This window comes from Cupressus sempervirens, chromosome 10 (genome assembly GCF_028749045.1).
Source record: "Cupressus sempervirens isolate cs-2001-9-10 chromosome 10, ASM2874904v1, whole genome shotgun sequence".
NCBI classification, from domain to species: domain Eukaryota; kingdom Viridiplantae; phylum Streptophyta; class Pinopsida; order Cupressales; family Cupressaceae; genus Cupressus; species Cupressus sempervirens.
This window is the reverse complement of record NC_143127.1, coordinates 987,224,348-987,242,803: the sequence shown is the minus strand read 5'-3', so window position 1 is coordinate 987,242,803 and position 18,456 is coordinate 987,224,348. Positions and strand designations below refer to the sequence as shown.

Here is an 18,456-nt window from a genome sequence, read left to right as displayed (position 1 = left end):
TCAACGTCTCTCCTTTTAGGACCTCATGTCCTAATTTGGAACCACGTTGAGGGGAACAAGATGACTTGGGCAACCCGCTTCCAAAAGAAGATCAATTAGGGTGCCCCACTCCCTAATATTTGGGCCCAAATTCAAATGACTTGATGATCAACGTCTTTGAGCACAAATTTTAAACCCACCTCAATGTGTTTTAAAGTTTACACCACAAAAATGTAGGAGAAATATATAAGTGATCTATCGTTTCTCATTCTTATAAAACAATAAGTTAGTCGAGATCCCAACTATAATTTTCCATTTCTTTCTATACAACAAATATCGAGACATTGAAGATTAGGAATATTTTCATATTTATACATTTGTAAAGATATCCATGATCTTCTCTTCTGAAGTAAAATACAAGTCAACACCAAGAATCTTCAATAACATTTTGAAATCAAGGGGATCATATAAAAACTCTATTTTTAGATCTAACAATGCACTTTCAATTGGAGTTCAATTTATTTTTATTTCAAGGATGACTGTACATCAGGATGTGACCAAGTAAAACCCCTTTCTACATAAAATTTCACCTTTTTTTGTTATAGGAATAGGTGATGGATGTTCTTAAATAGTTTTACATATACAAAAGAAAGACTGCTTCACCCCTGTGAGCATCACCTAGATCCAATGAGTGCTAAGTGTTCCATTTATTCTCATGAGAGATGGATTCATGTTGAATCACTAATCATGAAACATGGGTCAATGAGTTTGATTCAAAATCACACAGTTAAATCTTGATAGCAATATCACAAAAGAAAGAGATTTATAATTCATAATTTTCCTAAGCTTTCTCAAAATATTCTTTTTTATCATGACAGTCTTTACAATGTACAAATGTCTTAGGATGAGAATTTAAAATACACACTTGATGACAAATTCTGCAATTGCTAGTATTATTCTTATTTTCTATTTAATTTTAAATACGACTTTTATTAATCAAAAACATATTGTATTCTCACTACAACATGGTACATCATACTCGTATAAATTTAAAAAGAACGGCAAGAAAAACGCAGGAAAAGGAGAAGACAACCAACTAGAAGACAACCAACCGCTCAAACTTCTTTGTCCCACTGCACGTGTGTTTCTTTCAATAACTACCTCCTTATTATTAGTTGGTGTTAATTTTTCAGAAATGTAAGCTTTTTGTTTTTATTTTTTTGGTTTAAATGTAAGTTTTTTAAATTTCTTTTTTAAAATTTAAGATTTTTCCTCTCTCTCCTGCTATATATATATATATGTGACCGCGTCCGTTCATATGATCTGTTTATGCATACAAACAGTCACTTTCTCTCGTCACTGCACCATGCATAGCTGGGTCAAGGTGGCATCTCCCGCCTTTATTTATATTAACCCTGCTGATTTATAGACTGTATATTTGCAATTTAATTCATGGGGATTTGCACTGGCTTGATTATTCGCCGAAGGGTTATTCCCATCAGATGCCTCAGTTGTGGCGAATTTTACAGGGCATCCACATTTTTTTGACCTTTGCAGAAGTGGGTTGCGTTAGCTAAAGACGATTATATTAGGTCTGATTGGAGGGCAGTTTAATGAATGTTTTGGAAGGGAGTGAACGCGATCACAATATAACATGCTTTGCTCATTATCGGCATGGGCACAGATTAGGGTATGGTGGGGCGACTACGACAAAATTCAAACCGTTGCAGTTATTCTGCTTTACATTCAGGTGTGTTATGGTTGTTTCTTTTTTCTAAAAGTTTGTTTAAAATTGAAAGAAATCGAGTTGAAGACTTTGTTCAAGAACTGGCATTGCTTATGAAAGGTAAACCCTTAAAAATCTTCATAAACATTTATATAACGAGTACTGTAGGAATGCTGCACCGGTTGATAATGCCTTTTTTAATATATTTTTTGAAGGAAGAGATCTACCGCACCACCAGTTCTAAGATTGATGTATCTTCGCCTTTCTTTTAAGGAACATAGGATACACCACGTGTAGTAAAATTAAATATAGTTAAATTCATGGCAGCATTGCCATTTGCCTTTACATGCGTCTGTTCTTGAGTGAAGTTATTCAATGGCTGTAAAGAAATCAGAGTGCTCGATGCTTTGGTACCAACAAGAGACAAAATTGTCTCGGTTAGCTTCATGGGTCTTAGTCTGCCCTATTACAATTAAGATTTGAAACTGGGTCACGCTATTAGGTCTCTCTAGAATTGCTGGATTCATAATGCGCCTTTCGAGTTTTTTGCCTGCCTTATAAGGAATATCGGAGCCTGGTTGAAGCTGTTACGAATGCCTGCCATCAGTATTATACCACAACCTTTTGGATATTGGTGAAAGGTAAGATCAAAGTCCTAACGCAGATGGCTTGGACAACTAAGTGTTGTGGGATTTGCTCAACTTATAGTACCAAGTACCCATATAGAGAATTGTTTTTCTCCACTATGGTCTTGTCTAACCTAAGAGCACTAACGTCCTTGATGACTCTTCTTCAAATTTTGGTAGGGAAGCATGCTCTGCATCATTTTTCTGTTTTAAGGATCATTGCAAAACATTGATTCCAACCACAACATGTGAGACACAATTAGGGCTCCCCTTTTTCATTGCTACTTGAATCAACAAAACACTTAACTACTTCTATATATATAAGTTAAAATAAGGTGTTACATTCATCCTTTTTTCTTATTTCAGAATAGGTGTTGCCTTCACAATGTAATTCTTAGTTGATGGTATCATTTACTTAAAATAGGGTGTTACATTCATCCTTTTTTATTTATTTCAGAATAGGTTTTGCCTTCACAATGCAATTCTTTGTTGACGGTATCATTTACTTTGAAAGTATTAGTTGGAGCACTAATTTGATTAGACACAAGAATAACTTTCAGCGTACCAACAATTTTTGGTAGACTAGGATTTCATGAAAGCTCAAAGTCTTTCCATGATTCCTTACAAGATTAAAAAACAAGAATGGAACACACGTGCAGCTCAAAGTCTTAAATACAGATTTCACCTTGCAATCACAAAGTCTTAGATGTGATATGCAACACAAAGTTTGCAAGACCAAATTTGAAACTAAAATTTAAATTTGAACACAATATGCAGCTCAAAGTTTACAAGATTGAGTTCAAATCCCTCTTGGAGTAAAGCACAAAACTCACAATCAACTCTAGAAAATGTTGTCACTTGACAACTTGGATTGGCACAAATTCTCAAGACAACCTGCCTCTTTTATTGAAAGCAATTTGATTTACATCTAAGCTCAGAGTTTTAGAGTGCATATGCAAACTAGAAAAGTCATCTTGCGTTGCCAAAATATAAAAATTACAATGAGCACCTGCTCTTTTTTATAGGTTAGGGTTTGAGGGCAAAAAATGGGAGAAGTCTAACTAAATCTATCAGATTTCCACAACCCACCACAATCCATATCAATGTATATATTCTTTCTAGGATCGACTGTGTAAATATTTTCATGTTCCTTTGCTCTCCATCATCCTGATGATGGATAATGTAGTATGATCCGAAATGTTGGTGCTAAAAATCATTTACACAATTGATCCTAGATTGAATATATGCGAAGTTTAACTAATTAAAACTTATTTAACTATTGACTATGGCTTATTTTAAATTTTAGGCATAATGTAACTTGACTTACAATTCATTTACATGTACTCACAAGTTACAACCTTTCAAGTGATATGATCACTTACAATTACATATTGTTATTTTACATGCAATTTGTCAAAAAGGAATTACAAGTGCTTAATTGGAATAGTTAGGTGTTTCCTTAATGCATCCACTCAGGGTATTTGATTTATGGTTATGCCTATTTGGTCTTGCATGTCTCAATCATCTGATAAATGATGATCCTTAGGTTGGTTGATAGAATATACAATTCTAGTTAGTGTCGTGATCAAATGTCTCAGGCTAAACAATACTTCATGCTTCCACAACATTGTTGCATTGTCAGAACAAGATGTCATAATAATTTATGACCCTAGTATATATATTGGGTACACGTACGTAGCATTGACATGGTATAGGTGATTCTTTAGAATACTTATTCCAAAAATACTTGTTATACTACTTTTTATTTTATCTTATCATTTATTATTGTTATTATTATTTTAAATTTTAAATTCTTCCAACACTAAGCTTACATGCTTCTAATAATTATTGGATACTAACCAGGAACCTCCATAAGCCTCTTTTTGTTATTCAATGTACGGTCTCATGTTTAGTCGACTTCCTCCATCTTAATTTGAATGATACCTAATGTTAATTAAAGAGATTATAGTTTCATATTTTAATTATATATATATATATATATATATATATTCATATCCATCATCAAGGTGATGCACATGCTCATATTTTACATGCCTTAACTAACTTATTATTTTATTTTTATTAGAATCATTATTATTATTATTTTTTTATGCCATATATTACTACTAGCTAATACTTACATGATCCCAAGGGTAACTCATAACCAACGTGATTCCACATAGGGTTGCAAAATAAGCTATTATATATGTACATATATTTATATATGAAGGTATCCTAAATATTTGACCTAGAGACTTACCACCTATCCTTTGTTTTTAGTCGGTATATTCTGCTTTACAATAAAATGAATCTAATTGCTAACATTTTGGTATCGCTAGTTCATCGTCAATCACGTAATCACATGATAATATATTATGTAGTGCTATTTGCATTATTCTCATAATTGTGATAAGGAAAGAATGTTTGATTAATATTTATATAAAATGACGCATTGTTTTATAAATAACATTTAGAGGATTAATTTACAAGTATCATAGTTGTATTAAACTATTCATTAATTATCATATGTTAACTATACAATTTCCATGGATATTATTAAAATTTACTTACTAGTTAATTCAGATTTCTAACCATTTGACAAACTAACATAACATCACTAAAATTAGTATCAATCCTCACTACCCATTCCTAGTTTCCTACACTTTACCTTTTGTTAGAAAGGTTAATCTTTCCTTGGATATATATTTTAATTGGGATATTCCAAGGGTCCCTACATGTAGTTTGTCCACTTGTACACATGTGGAGGACATGTCATTGTTTGTCCTTATTCCACATGTAAGGACAACTCTTGTTTATTTCTTTATTTAGTTTATCCTCCTTAAGAGGATTGTGACACTTTGCACACACCTATTATGAATGTGGCATTCATAGAAATGGGAGTTACAAATGCAACTCCTCTCTCATCTCTATATAAGAGATGCTCCTCCTTCTTTTTTCATAACAACACAACACTCTTAGCACTTGATGTTATTGTATTGAGCTACTTTTGCTCCAACACTCTCTCTCTCTCTTCTCTAGGCATTTGCCTTCATTCATAATACTCACAAGGGGTTTTCTTTGCTTTCCCCTTATAAATCCTTGTCTCCATTGTTGAACCATCTTGGTGTATGCTCTTGGAGTTGCTTATCTTATGGTAACATTGTTTCACACTTAACTTACTTGGATTGTTTCTCGTTCCTTGCTCAACATTATCATTTCTTACATGGTATCAGAGCTTGGTTATCTAATCCTTGTTTTAAGTTTTGTGGTGAAGGTTGCCATTCATTGGAGCACACCTTATTTGGAGACGTTATTGAGAGAAGAAGTTTGTGTTGTGATTTTAGCTCTTTTTAACAAATCTTGTGTATGCAGGTTTCATATTTTTACTAACCCTCTTTGGAAGGCTTGCCGCCAAAGGGTTTTCTTGGTAAATTTCAATTTTTTTTTTGTTGTTTTGGACGGCATGCTGCCAAAACAAAAAGTATTACATTAGTAAAGTTTTATATATCTCTCTAATTTTTCTTACTTCATTTATAAAAATTTTTTTTTTTTACTCTTTAAAAAAAAAAACATATTTCAATATATTGTGTTTTTATAAAAATATTGTAAAGCTTCATTTCTCTATTATCATTTTAAAATAAAAAAAAATAAAAATAAAACTCTTCAATTGTTTTGGGCGGTCGCGCCACCTGTGCGTCGCCGCGCGCAACCGTCGCCGACTGCAGACACCCCCGCGCCGCTGCGCGCAATTGCCGCAGTTTGCAGAGCTGCCGCGCCGCCGCACGGAATCCTCTCGCCGTTGCGAGCCCCTCATGCCGCCGCGCGCGCCACCAGTCTGCACCGCAGCCGACGCCCTCTTCTCTACGTCGCCGCTTGCCTCTGCCGCGTCAGCGGCTAAATTCCAACGCTCCGCTGCGAGATCTGCCGCTCCGCCATCGCCGCCTAAACCCTGCAACTTCAACGTCGGTGTTTGTTTATCCCGAAACCCCCCTTCCACCGCTTCTTGGCGCGGCCCGCGTCCCGGCCACGCGGCAACCGCTGCCTGCGCGGGCAAAGCCCGCATCCTTATCTTCCTTTTTTTAAATTCTCAAAACCTTGCCTTTTTCCACCGACCTCCACCATCCATTTTTGGTCAATTTTTGCCACGCGGCCGTCGCTGCCATCGCTCCGCTCCTCATACAAAAAACTCCGCCCACCCTTTTAAATTAAGCAAAAAACTTGTTTTATTTATTAAAACAACACTTTTATAACATTTTTATCACATTTTTTCTTTTTTATTTTTTTTTAAAACAAATAACAATATTAATTCAAAAACAAACAAAAGATATCTTCTTAATTTTATATATTTAAAAAAAAAAAAAAACATAAAAATAAATTTTTTTTCCATTAATAAAATTAAATTTTTTTTCTCATTTAACAATTTTTTTCCATTAATCTAATTTTCAAATTAAGGATTTTTTTTCAAAAAAGAGAAGAATTTTTTTTCTTAATCATGTCAACATTAATTCCAGAAATCAAACTTAATTATTCTAATTATCATTCTTGGAAAACTCATATCTCATTTATTTTTCGTTTTAAACATCTCTTCGAAATAGCCACTGACCTTTCTCTTGAACCCGGTTCAACGGCTACTCAAGACGAGAAAGATACTTGGAAAGCTAAAAACGAAGAAGCTTTAGGGTTAATTGGTATTTCCATTATTCCAGATTTATATGTTTTAATTGCTCACTGTTCTAAAGCTCATGATGCATGGTCCATCCTGAAAACCAAGTATGACAGTGGCGATGAATACCGCAAAATACAATTGCAAGATCAACTCGAAGATCTCAGGTATGCAGATTTTAAAAGTATGGATGAATTCCTCTTAAAATTTGATTCTCTTAAAAGTCAAATTATGGCTTTAGGTGTTCAATTAGAGGACATTCGTTTAATTCATCTTATTCTTAAAAAATGTCTTCCTAGACAGTTTCAACAGTTTATAACTAATATTCATGCACAGCTTGCTATTCCTACTTTAACTTCTCAGTTAACTTATGTTATTTTTCAAACTTTATTAAGATAGGAAGAAGCTAAGCTAATTCAGTTTGGTACCCTCAAATCAACTGAACATGCATTTGTGTCTAGAAATTCAACTAATAATTTTCGTTCCAATAATAACAATAATAATCACAAACAATATAATTCTAATTCAAATAACTTCAACAATAAATTTCATGCTAACTATAATAATAATACCAATCATCCTAATAATACTCGTAATACTAATAATCAAAGGAACCATTCCAATTCCAAACCTCATTGTTCTTATTGTGGCAAAGATGGTCATCTTGTCAATAATTGTTTTAAAAAGCAAAATGATAAAAAACCTATGAATCATAGTAACAATCATCAAACCTCAAACCATAAAAAAGGTAACTCAACTAGTTCTAATCCTCGTCATGCTTTTACTTGTAGCTTTAATCTTTGTAGACCTTTAGAATGGATTGTTGATAGTGGTGCATCACAACATGTCACTTCTCATAAAGAAATTTTTGATTCTTTACAACCTGATATTGCTAACATTCCTATTCAGTTAGCTAATAATCAGACTTGTAAAGTTGAAGGACTAGGTGATGTTACTATTCCTAATGGTAAATTGCATGATGTTTTATATGTACCTGACTTGAAAACTAATCTGCTTTCTGTTTCACAGTTATGTCAGAACTATAAAGTTGAATTCTACAAAGATACATGTTATATCATAGATCCTCAAACTCTCAAAGTGATTGCTCATGCTAAAATGGATTATGACAATTTGTTTAAATTCCATGAATTTGCTAGTTCACGATATTCTTTACATACTTCTATTGATTTCAATATATGGCATGAAAGACTTGGTCATTTAAATTCCGATTATATTACTTTCATGAAAAAGCATAATATGGTTGATGGCTTGCCTCACATTATTCCTTCCAAGATTGCCTGTACAGGTTGTATGAGTGGTAAGATGCATAGGGAGCCCTTTCCAAGTGGAAAATCATGGCGAGCAACTCATAAGTTGCATCTTGTCCATAGTGATCTTTTGGGCCCCATGGAGAATACCTCCATCCAAGGTTCTCGGTATGCACTTACCTTTGTTGATGATTTTTCTAGAGGAACTTGGATCTATTTTTTGCATAGCAAGGATCAAGTTCTTGATATATTTATTGAATTTCAATTATATGTTGAAAGGCAATCTGGGTATAAACTTAAAATTCTTAGAACTGATAATGGGAAGGAATATGTGAATAATGCTTTTCATTCTTATTTGAAATCATGTGGAATTAAGCACGAGCTTACTATTCCTTATACACCACAATAAAATGGTGTGGCGGAAAGAAAGCATCGGACCATTGTTGAAATGGCTAGAAGCATGTTGCATGCTAAGAATTTGCATTACAAATTTTGGGCTGAAGCCATGTTTTGTGCAACTTATATTCTTAATCGGACTCCTACCAAAGCTCTCAAGGCTATCACTACAGAAGAGGCTTGGTCTGGTAGGAAACCGAATTTATATCATTTACGGATATTTGGTTCTATTGCTTATGTTCATACGCCTAAACAAAAAAGGCATAAATTAGATGCTAAGTCATCTCCTTATATGTTTGTTGGCTATGATGAAAACACTAAGGGTTATCGTGTTTATGATTCCACTACTAACAAAGTTCAAATTGCTAGAGATGTTTGTATTGCAGAAAATGGAGTTCATGATTGCTCTACTACACAGGATGAAGAATTCAGTGGCACTAAAATTGTGCTGGTGGAGGACCAACCTCCTTCTCTTAACCCTACTCTTTCTCTTAATCCTTCAAATCAAGGACCACCGATTATTTCTGCTCCTACATCTCATGATACTCAAGTAGATACTAATGATGCTTTTATTACTAATGATTCTTCCTCTAGTGATAATTCCATTACAACTAAACGTAAACCTAAATGGACTCAAAACCTAATAAATGAAGCTGATGATTATATTTCTAAATCTGGTGGAATTAAACATAGAAGGATTAATTATTGTAATTATGCTTTGATGACTACTATTATGAATTCTAACGATCCTAAGTCTTTTGATCAAGCTAACTCTCAACCTCATTGGCAGAAAGCCATGCAAGAGGAATATGACTCTTTACTTGCTAATCAAACTTGGGACTTAGTTAAATTACCTCCTGGCAAGAATCTAGTTTCCTGTAAATGGTTATACAAAACAAAATTGAATACTAATAATGAAATTAGTAAATTTAAAGCTAGACTAGTTGCTAGAGGTTTTTCCCAAATTGAAGGCTTAGACTATAATGAAACTTTTGCACCTGTTGCTAAAATGCCTACTATCAAATTAGTTCTTGCTTTAGCATCTAAAATGAATTGGCCCATTCATCAAATGGATGTTAAAAGTGCCTTCTTAAATGGTGATTTACATGAAGAAATCTATATGGCTCAACCTCCTGGATTTGTTAAGAAAGGTAGTGAAAATCTGGTTTGCAAATTGAACAAATCTATTTATGGTCTTAAACAATCACCTAGAGAATGGTATTCTAAAATTAATTTTTTCTTTATTTCTCAAGGTTTTACTAGAAGTAAAAATGATCCTAATTTGTATATTAAACATACTAACGATGATATTATCATTGTTATTGTTTATGTAGATGATCTAATTCTCACTTCTAGTTCAGACATTTTGATTTCTGATATTAAATTCCAACTTAAACAGAAATTTCAAATGACAGATTTAGGTATCTTACATTATTTCTTAGGTATGCAAATTTTTCAAACTCCTAAAGGTATCTTTGTTTCTCAACGCAAGTATGCTTATGATCTTGTAGAAAAATTTAAGATGAATGACTCTAACCATGTTTCAATTCCATGTGAATTAGGAACTAAATTAATGAATGATATGAATACTCCTTTTGTTGATGAAACTTTGTATAGACAGTTAGTAGGAAGTTTAAATTATTTAACTCTTACTAGACCTGATATTGCTTATAGTGTTGGTTTAGTTTCTCGATTTATGTCTAAACCTCAACAAACTCATTTTAAAGTTGCTAAACGCATCTTAAGGTATATTAAAGGAACTATTAATATGGGATTATTTTATGATGCAAACTCTGAATTTATTTTACATGGCTATACTGATTCCGATCTAGGTGGAGATCCCAATGATGGGAAATCCACTTGTGGTTATTTTTTCTTTGTTGGTTCAGGTCCAATTTCTTGGAAAAGCAAAAAAGAACACTCTATTTCCCTATGCTCAACTGAAGCTGAATACAAAGGTTGTACCAATGCAGCTAAGGAAGCTTTGTGGATTCGACGACTTCTTGACGATTTGGGTCTACCTCAACAATCACCTACACCTATACATTGTGACAATCAAAGTGCTATTGCCTTGGCAAAGAATCCAGTTTATCATGCACGCACCAAACATATTTCACTTCAACATCACTTCATTCGAGAACAAGTTGAAGACAATCAAATTATTCTTCTTTATTGTAAAGGAGAAGATCAAGTGGCTGATATTTTAACCAAACCACTTTCTAAAGAGAGATTTCAGTTCCATTGTAAAAATTTGGGTTTACAACCCGTTGAAGTAAACTCCCCAAGTAAAGATTAAGGGGGGGTGTTAGAAAGGTTAATCTTTTCTTGGATATATATTTTAATTGGGATATTCCAAGGGTCCCTACATGTAGTTTGTCCACTTGTACACATGTGGAGGACATGTCATTGTTTGTCCTTATTCCACATGTAAGGACAACTCTTGTTTATTTCTTTATTTAGTTTATCCTCCTTAAGAGGATTGTGACACTTTGCACACACCTATTATGAATGTGGCATTCATAGAAATGGGAGTTACAAATGCAACTCCTCTCTCATCTCTATATAAGAGATGCTCCTCCTTCTTTCTTCATAACAACACAACACTCTTAGCACTTGATGTTATTGTATTGAGCTACTTTTGCTCCAACACTTTCTCTCTCTCTTCTCTAGGCATTTGCCTTCATTCATAATACTCACAAGGGGTTTTCTTTGCTTTCCCCTTATAAATCCTTGTCTCCATTGTTGAACCATCTTGGTGTATGCTCTTGGAGTTGCTTATCTTATGGTAACATTGTTTCACACTTAACTTACTTGGATTGTTTCTCGTTCCTTGCTCAACATTATCATTTCTTACACCTTTTCCAACTGCACTAACTCTGATGACATAAACCTTACCAACACTAAGTCTAAGCTATGCTAAATGCTCCCCTAAACATCTTACCAAATTTCCCTTAACTATCTTACTAAATTTACCCTTAACTAAGACAATAATAAATTAGACTAACCCAAAACTATCTCCCTTCCTCCTAGGCGAGTTCACCAAGTTCAAGGTGGTCCCCACCAAGCTGGGCGTTTTCCCATGTTTCTTCTTGCATAGGCACCAAGTAGGAGTTCAAAAGGATGGAGTATGTGGGGAAGGGTCCCTAACATGTGGCAAGGACAAATCATTTGCAAAAACCAAAGCTCCCCCTCAACACGGGATGTACCCTTTTCTTTGCAAAGTTTTTTTTTGTTTTAAAAAGAGTCTCCCTTCATACTTGGCGCCTAGGATTCTTGAAAAGCACATTTCCATTGCCCCAAGATGAAAGTGCATGGGATAAGGGTCTGACATGATGTCAGATTTGCTCCCTCTCCATAGCCTCTTGTCACGTACACCAAGTATTCGAAGGGGAAAGTGTAAGCACTTGGGTGGATGAGGTTTGTTTATTTTTTTATTGTTTTGCATTTATTTGAAGTCAATTCATAATTTGGCGGGATGTCTTCTTAGGTACAACCTAGTATTAAAGGGTAGTGTCTAGTCTTTCCTTTAATCTTAGTTTTATATATATATAAATTTTTTTTTTTTAAAACTATATACTTTTATATTTTTCTTCTAACATAATGCTCAAATGGTCATGTGATCCAAGAGGGTCTTTTCTCATAGATAATTCAGGACTAAGCCATTATTATTTGAGTCTTACTCCTTAGTACATGTATTATTCTATTAATACTCGAAAACACAAAATTCCTAGTATATTCTCTTGAATAAAATATTGGTCTGTAATCTAGGGAAGGATTTATTTTTTTCTTCTCATACATTTTCCAGAGAACCAAATGTACACTTACAGTAGTTCTTATGTTTTTGGGCTATGTATCTATTCAACAATTTTCTTTAACTTACCATAGAATTTAAGTGAATATAGTGGATGATATGATGGTGTGATTTAACCTAGAGATTTATTAGGACCATGAATCTAAATGATCTAATTTTCATGCACATGTAATGATCTACAATATGGGATAACTTTCTTCCATTAAATTGGATGCAAAACATATATTTACAATTACAACCATTCATGCAATGGATTAAATCAACTATTTTCCCAAGAAACAAATTGCAACCTCTATGAAATATGTACATTAATTGAATTGAAAGGAGAACTATTTCATTTACATGATTTTCCATAATGCATCAATCACATAATGTAAAGATTTACAACAAATATTTCCTTACAAGAGGACTATATACAGTTTCTCAATCTTCCCTTACACAATTTCAACAACATATAATGATGAACAATCCCTCCTACATCAAAATGCAATAACATTGAAGACTTGAAAACCACAATACATTCGAGATGACATAAACATTGGTTTCTCTTTGCACAATTGATTTTTTTTCAACTTGTCAAGGGTGTAACCCTAACAACTTCAAAGCAATCCATCTTCCCAAAACCTGCACATAACACACAAACTAGGAACCATGGAGGGCTCATCTCCCATCCTAGGCTTCTATGAAGCCACCCACCGAGTAGGGGAAACAAGATCCAAACTGGGTTTCATTCCAAGCTTACAAATGCATGAAAATCACATTACAAGTTTCATCAATCCCATCCCAAGGTATTTCACAATGGTTCACCAATGGAACCTTAACCATAGGGTGAAGGTGTGCTTTTCAAAAGGAGGTTTGCCATATCATATCAAATCTGCAATAAACAACTTTCATGCCCTTTTGTGGCTTCACAATCCAACAAAATATCATGCCCTTTAGGGGCTTCACAAATCAACAAAATGTCATGCCCTTTCGGGGCTTCCATAAACATCCTCCAAAACACACTACCAACAACTATAGCTTCCTTGAAACCCATACTTCATTTACTTCCTTTCTTCACCATTTTCCCCTTATCACCCCCAAAGCAAGATATGAATGAAAATGGCATACAATGGAGCCCATACTACAAGGTCCTTAACTATGTTTCAAGCCCAACTATGCCCTTCACGCTAGACTTCTCTTCCCTTCCCAAAAGGGTGAGTGAAGCCCTCACACCTATGATCACATTCACATTCCAATCCAAAGAAGAAAACAAATCAAGGAGGAAAACCAAGAAATCTTCAAGAACACAATACACTTCCACATTTCCACAACACAATATCAAAATCCATAATGCAAAGACTCCCAATATAATGCATACTCCATTGACACATTTCTCATACTTGCAAATCTATTGTGCAATACTCAAGAAGGAAAATGAAGCATAGCTTTGGAAACACCAACCTTGGTCCAAGCTAGGGTAATGGTAGTTGTAGTAGAGCTCCCTTAGTCTCCTCCCAAAACCTAACTGTCTCTAAACTTAGAGAATGGGTGAACAACAACTAATTTGGCACAAGCTCCCTAAAAAGACCTCCACTTTCATTCCCACCACCCTTCCTACCCCCTTGTACCTTTCTACCAATAGGAACTCAACCAAGTGGAGGGGTGAGGAAACAAGTCATGTGACACTTTGATTTTCGAATTGGCTTGAAAATGACTAGTTTAGAGGGTCTCCTAAGTCCCTTAGACCAACTCATGGTTATATTTAGACCCCCAACCTATACTACTACCATGTGGGTGACTTATTTTCACAAAAATAACACTTGGGAACCACTTTTAGGCCCTCTAAAGTTCCTATCACATTTGAATTCGAATTCCATCATGAAGATGACTCATCCTAACACTCTCCAAGTGGGTTCACTTGAATTCATAATGGGAATTAGATTTAGGTTAAGTGATTCCATGCCCAAAAGCCCTATATGACATGTCATTTACACATAGACAACACGAGTGTCAAATGACACACACATTAAGATACTTTACACAACAAAATGACATGTCTCTAACTATTCATGATTTCTAAATTTATTACACCCATGCACAATCACATTACGAAATAAACACAATACAACGAGGTTTTGAATCTTCCAAAGATTCACCTTGGCTTTACCGTATTCACATAGGTTTGGATCTTGTTTTCCCCCAAAATTTCCATGGTTCCACTTCCTGCACATTAAACTCGAGCACTAGTAGTCCAAGAAGGTCATATAATTATATATCATAAATGCATACAATTTCAAATGTTACATAATCTTATCAACATAATTCAATTAAATTTCCTTTCCTAATCATTTCAAGTAAGTCATTCAAAATGTTAAAATATCAGGATCTGCATATCATAAACCATCAGAATCAATTCAACATTTATCTACATATCACATTAAATTATAATCATCATTATCCAATTAACATTTATTTTCATATCACATTAAATCATAAATCATCGAGATCATCATATCATAATCTAGTTCTTTCATAAGGTTGCATTCATATGTGTTTGATCATTCTATTCCCAATATTAGGTTCATAGATGCAGACACTACTGAAAATGTCAAAATCAATAGATAAAATACGCCATTGTCCTTCTAAGTCTCAAACACTGTCAAAATATCCAAATCCCGAATATCTAAAAGTAAGTAACTTACCCCCCCCCCCCAACTTAACATTACCATTTCACATTACAAGTATTTTCTGCAATTCAGCTTCTATCAAGCAATTGAAATAAGATAAAATATGCCATTGTCCTTCTAAGTCTCAAACACTGTCAAAATATCCAAATCCCGAATATCTGAAAGTAAGTAACTTACCCACCCCCCCCCCCCCCCCCTTAACATTACCATTTCACATTACAAGTATTTTCTGCAATTCAGCTTCTATCAAGCAATTGAAATAATTTAGAACATGAAATGGAATCATTAATTATATCCATTAGATCCTAATGTGCGGATCATCAAAATGCAAGTATAAAAATGACATAACCTTATAGTCCCAAAGTGTATCAAAATGTTGAATTAGAAGTATTATAATGCAATGTGTCCCCAATACCTTGACGGTCCGGGTGAGGCCTCACAAAACTATTTCAAATGTTTAGGGACATGATTCTATTCACATCATCCTTTGTTAGTATTCATGTTGCTACAAAATGTTCTGTGATTGAAGTACTTAGGTTTGGTGGAAGCATCTTGGACTGAAACAAGAACTTGCATCTTGGATCATTATAGCCTTCATTGGAAGGCATTCTATTTTCTTGCATGAAACATCAAGCCATTTACTATCCTAGGACAGTATCCTTTTTCATTGTTTTGGAGTATCTTTATGATCTTTGTGCCCTTCTTCAACCTTGGAGTTTGCTTACAAAATAAATCCCGTCACTTGATTTGTTGATTTGGTAGGTCGTGTGTGCAAATAGGATTGACAGAGACAAGTTGAACAAGATGCAAAAGTGGTGCCGAAACTTAATTTTAGGTCTTGGAATGTACATCACAAGTGGGGAAAAACATGGATCTTGACTTGCAGTTGTAAAAACTGTAAATGCATTTTATATGTTTAATGGGAATGTACAAGCTGGTACCTTGTAATTGGGTCTCGGTGACTTGATTTCAAGTGATTTTGAGTGCATTTTGGGTTATATTCGGGTTTTGAAAAGTTAACTGCAAGTTTGGAAAGCACATTTGGTTTTGTAAGTGTAAAGTGTAGTTCATAAGGCTTAGATTGCAAGTTACAATGTTGGGAAAAGCATGTGTGTTCTATTTGGGTGGAATGAAATTTTGTAATTTTGAGTCTTGGATCCTTCATCTCAAGTTGTAATTTTGGAGCTTGAACCCTTCATTGCAAGTTGTAATGTAAGTTATAAAGCAAACATAACATTTATGTGCAATGATTATAAAAGCACCCAGTTTTACTTAATAGGACTAACTCAACATTAAAACAAAACAAAAGCATAACATACCAAGTCAAAATCAGGTTTTAAAAAGGCTATTACAAGTGCAAGTAATTCGAGCTTGTAACTTAACTCGTAATAATGATTACTTGCAATTACGCGCTAGATATTCGACATTGAAGACAAACTTGCAATGCTACCTCTGAAACTTGATTTAGACAACAAAACTTGACAGAAATGGATGCAAAAGACTTGGATTTGTCTATGGACTTGTAGGAGATGAAGAAATACCTCGAAAAACATGTCTAGAGCATTATATCTGATTTTCTTATTAGGAAGATATTCTAAAATATATACCTTAATTTGTTACATAACCCTGCCACATGTTGAGAGTTTAATTTGCCTTAAACCAAAATTGGCAAATGCTGATTTTGCAGTTCAACTGCCAATGCAACAGAACCCTTTTCCAAACCTTTGAAATAAAAAAGCTTTTTCTTAAATACCAGGAAAAAAACCTGAAGAAATGAATGAAAGTTAGAAAAACAAAAATGCAATTTTAGTAGAGGGTATTACTACACATTAAAAAACATTCCCTTGTGGAAAGTTCCAAAATCTGTCATGGCTTGCACCCTACATAATTATGTCCCTGAAGTGCTTTCCCCTCTCTCTTTCCTTCATCCCAAATTGTAACTAGCAAACTATTGTGAGACATTTTGTTTAACTGTTTACTGTTTGTAGTAGAGTGAAATTTGGTGAATGGTAGTCATGGATTACCTTACTGTGAAGGATTTGAACTTTGGCACACTTTAAGTGATCCATGTTACCATAACACCATGACCCATAGGACATATGTTGTACTATGGAATTATCATTCATTTCAAGTCGCTTTACTTTTCATTGTCCTCATGCTTCCGGAAAAAAATTTGCGGAGCCGAGAAAGGAGCCGAGCGGGAACGATGAGTAGGAGCCGAGCGGGAACAGTGAGTTGGAGCCGAAACAGCTCAAACAACGAATAGGAAGTCCGACAGATTGCCTTGGAAGAAGGTTGGCCTTTCTCCCCCTTCTCTTCTTCTTTCCTATGCCTCTTTTGCTCTACTTTTTCTGAACACAGAGTTTTGAAGCACACTACAAGCAGACACAATAGATCCTAGACTTTACACAGGTAACGGAGCAAACTCAGGGGATACTTTATACCCTATAGAGCTAGCTCAGAGGATGATGAACATAGCATACACAAGATCCTTTGACCCAGTTCTAACAAGTTTTAGCACACATGTTCCGGAGGCATGGCTCAGATGGATAAGCCACGGAGGGCAAATAAACCCTGATAATCACATGATGCAGATTAAAGACGGGTTTTCAAGGAAAAACCACATGGCACAGGTAGAGCCCATAGTAGGGCCCTGGAGCTCGAACTCTCAGTGGTAGTGGAATGGTGATCAAAGAGAGGTTGATTTTTGTCAATGCAAAACAATACAAGGGGATCTTAAGACACAGGTAGATACAGGAAAAGAAGCAACCAAAAATGAGGCTGTACATGATTCTCCCGAAAATAGTTAAAAACAACTATACTGCTACCTCACAAGTAACTCAAGTCCAAGATGGTGAACAGGAGCAAAGTGGAAAGGAACAACAAGGAAACGAAGTCCTGTCTACTCAGGACCAAGTTAGGGCAGAACTAACTACAGATGCCATCACTGAAGAGGAGAAGACGGAAAGAGAGGAGGAGTACCGTGACCATCAGAGAACATATAGCCCTACAACCTCCACTCTTCTATGGTCCTCTGAACTATACGTGAATGAACTGATGTTGCTGAAGGAGTAGAGAAGCAATATACAAATAAAGGACCAGATTAGGGACTCATGGATGAATGAAATCACAGAAGCCAACAGGAACTTAGAGGAAGAAAACACAATGCTCAGAGGAAGTCACAAAGCTACAGAACAATATGGCAAGCGGGGAAGAAGAGCTACTTGCTCTAAAACAGGAACTACAAAAAAATAGATCAGCAAAAGAGATATTAGAACAACTACATAAAAGCTGCGCAAATCAGATGGAAGAAATCAA

At 34.8% G+C, this 18,456-nt stretch overlaps 1 protein-coding gene across 2 annotated transcripts in view; it reads left to right on the top strand.

The window, feature by feature from the left end:
- The first annotated feature begins 1,186 nt into the window (after window positions 1-1,186).
- Window positions 1,187-18,456, top strand: part of LOC149537277 (uncharacterized) — a 203,299-nt gene continuing 186,029 nt past the window's right edge. Inside the window, exon 1 of one of the 2 annotated variants that reach the window (XM_089807639.1) lies at window positions 1,187-1,729. In XM_089807639.1, the coding sequence (XP_089663765.1) occupies window positions 1,634-1,729 (96 nt within the window). In that variant the 5' untranslated portion in view covers window positions 1,187-1,633. The remainder of the gene's footprint in view (window positions 1,730-18,456) is intronic. The other variant, XM_089807640.1, reaches the window with a different exon arrangement.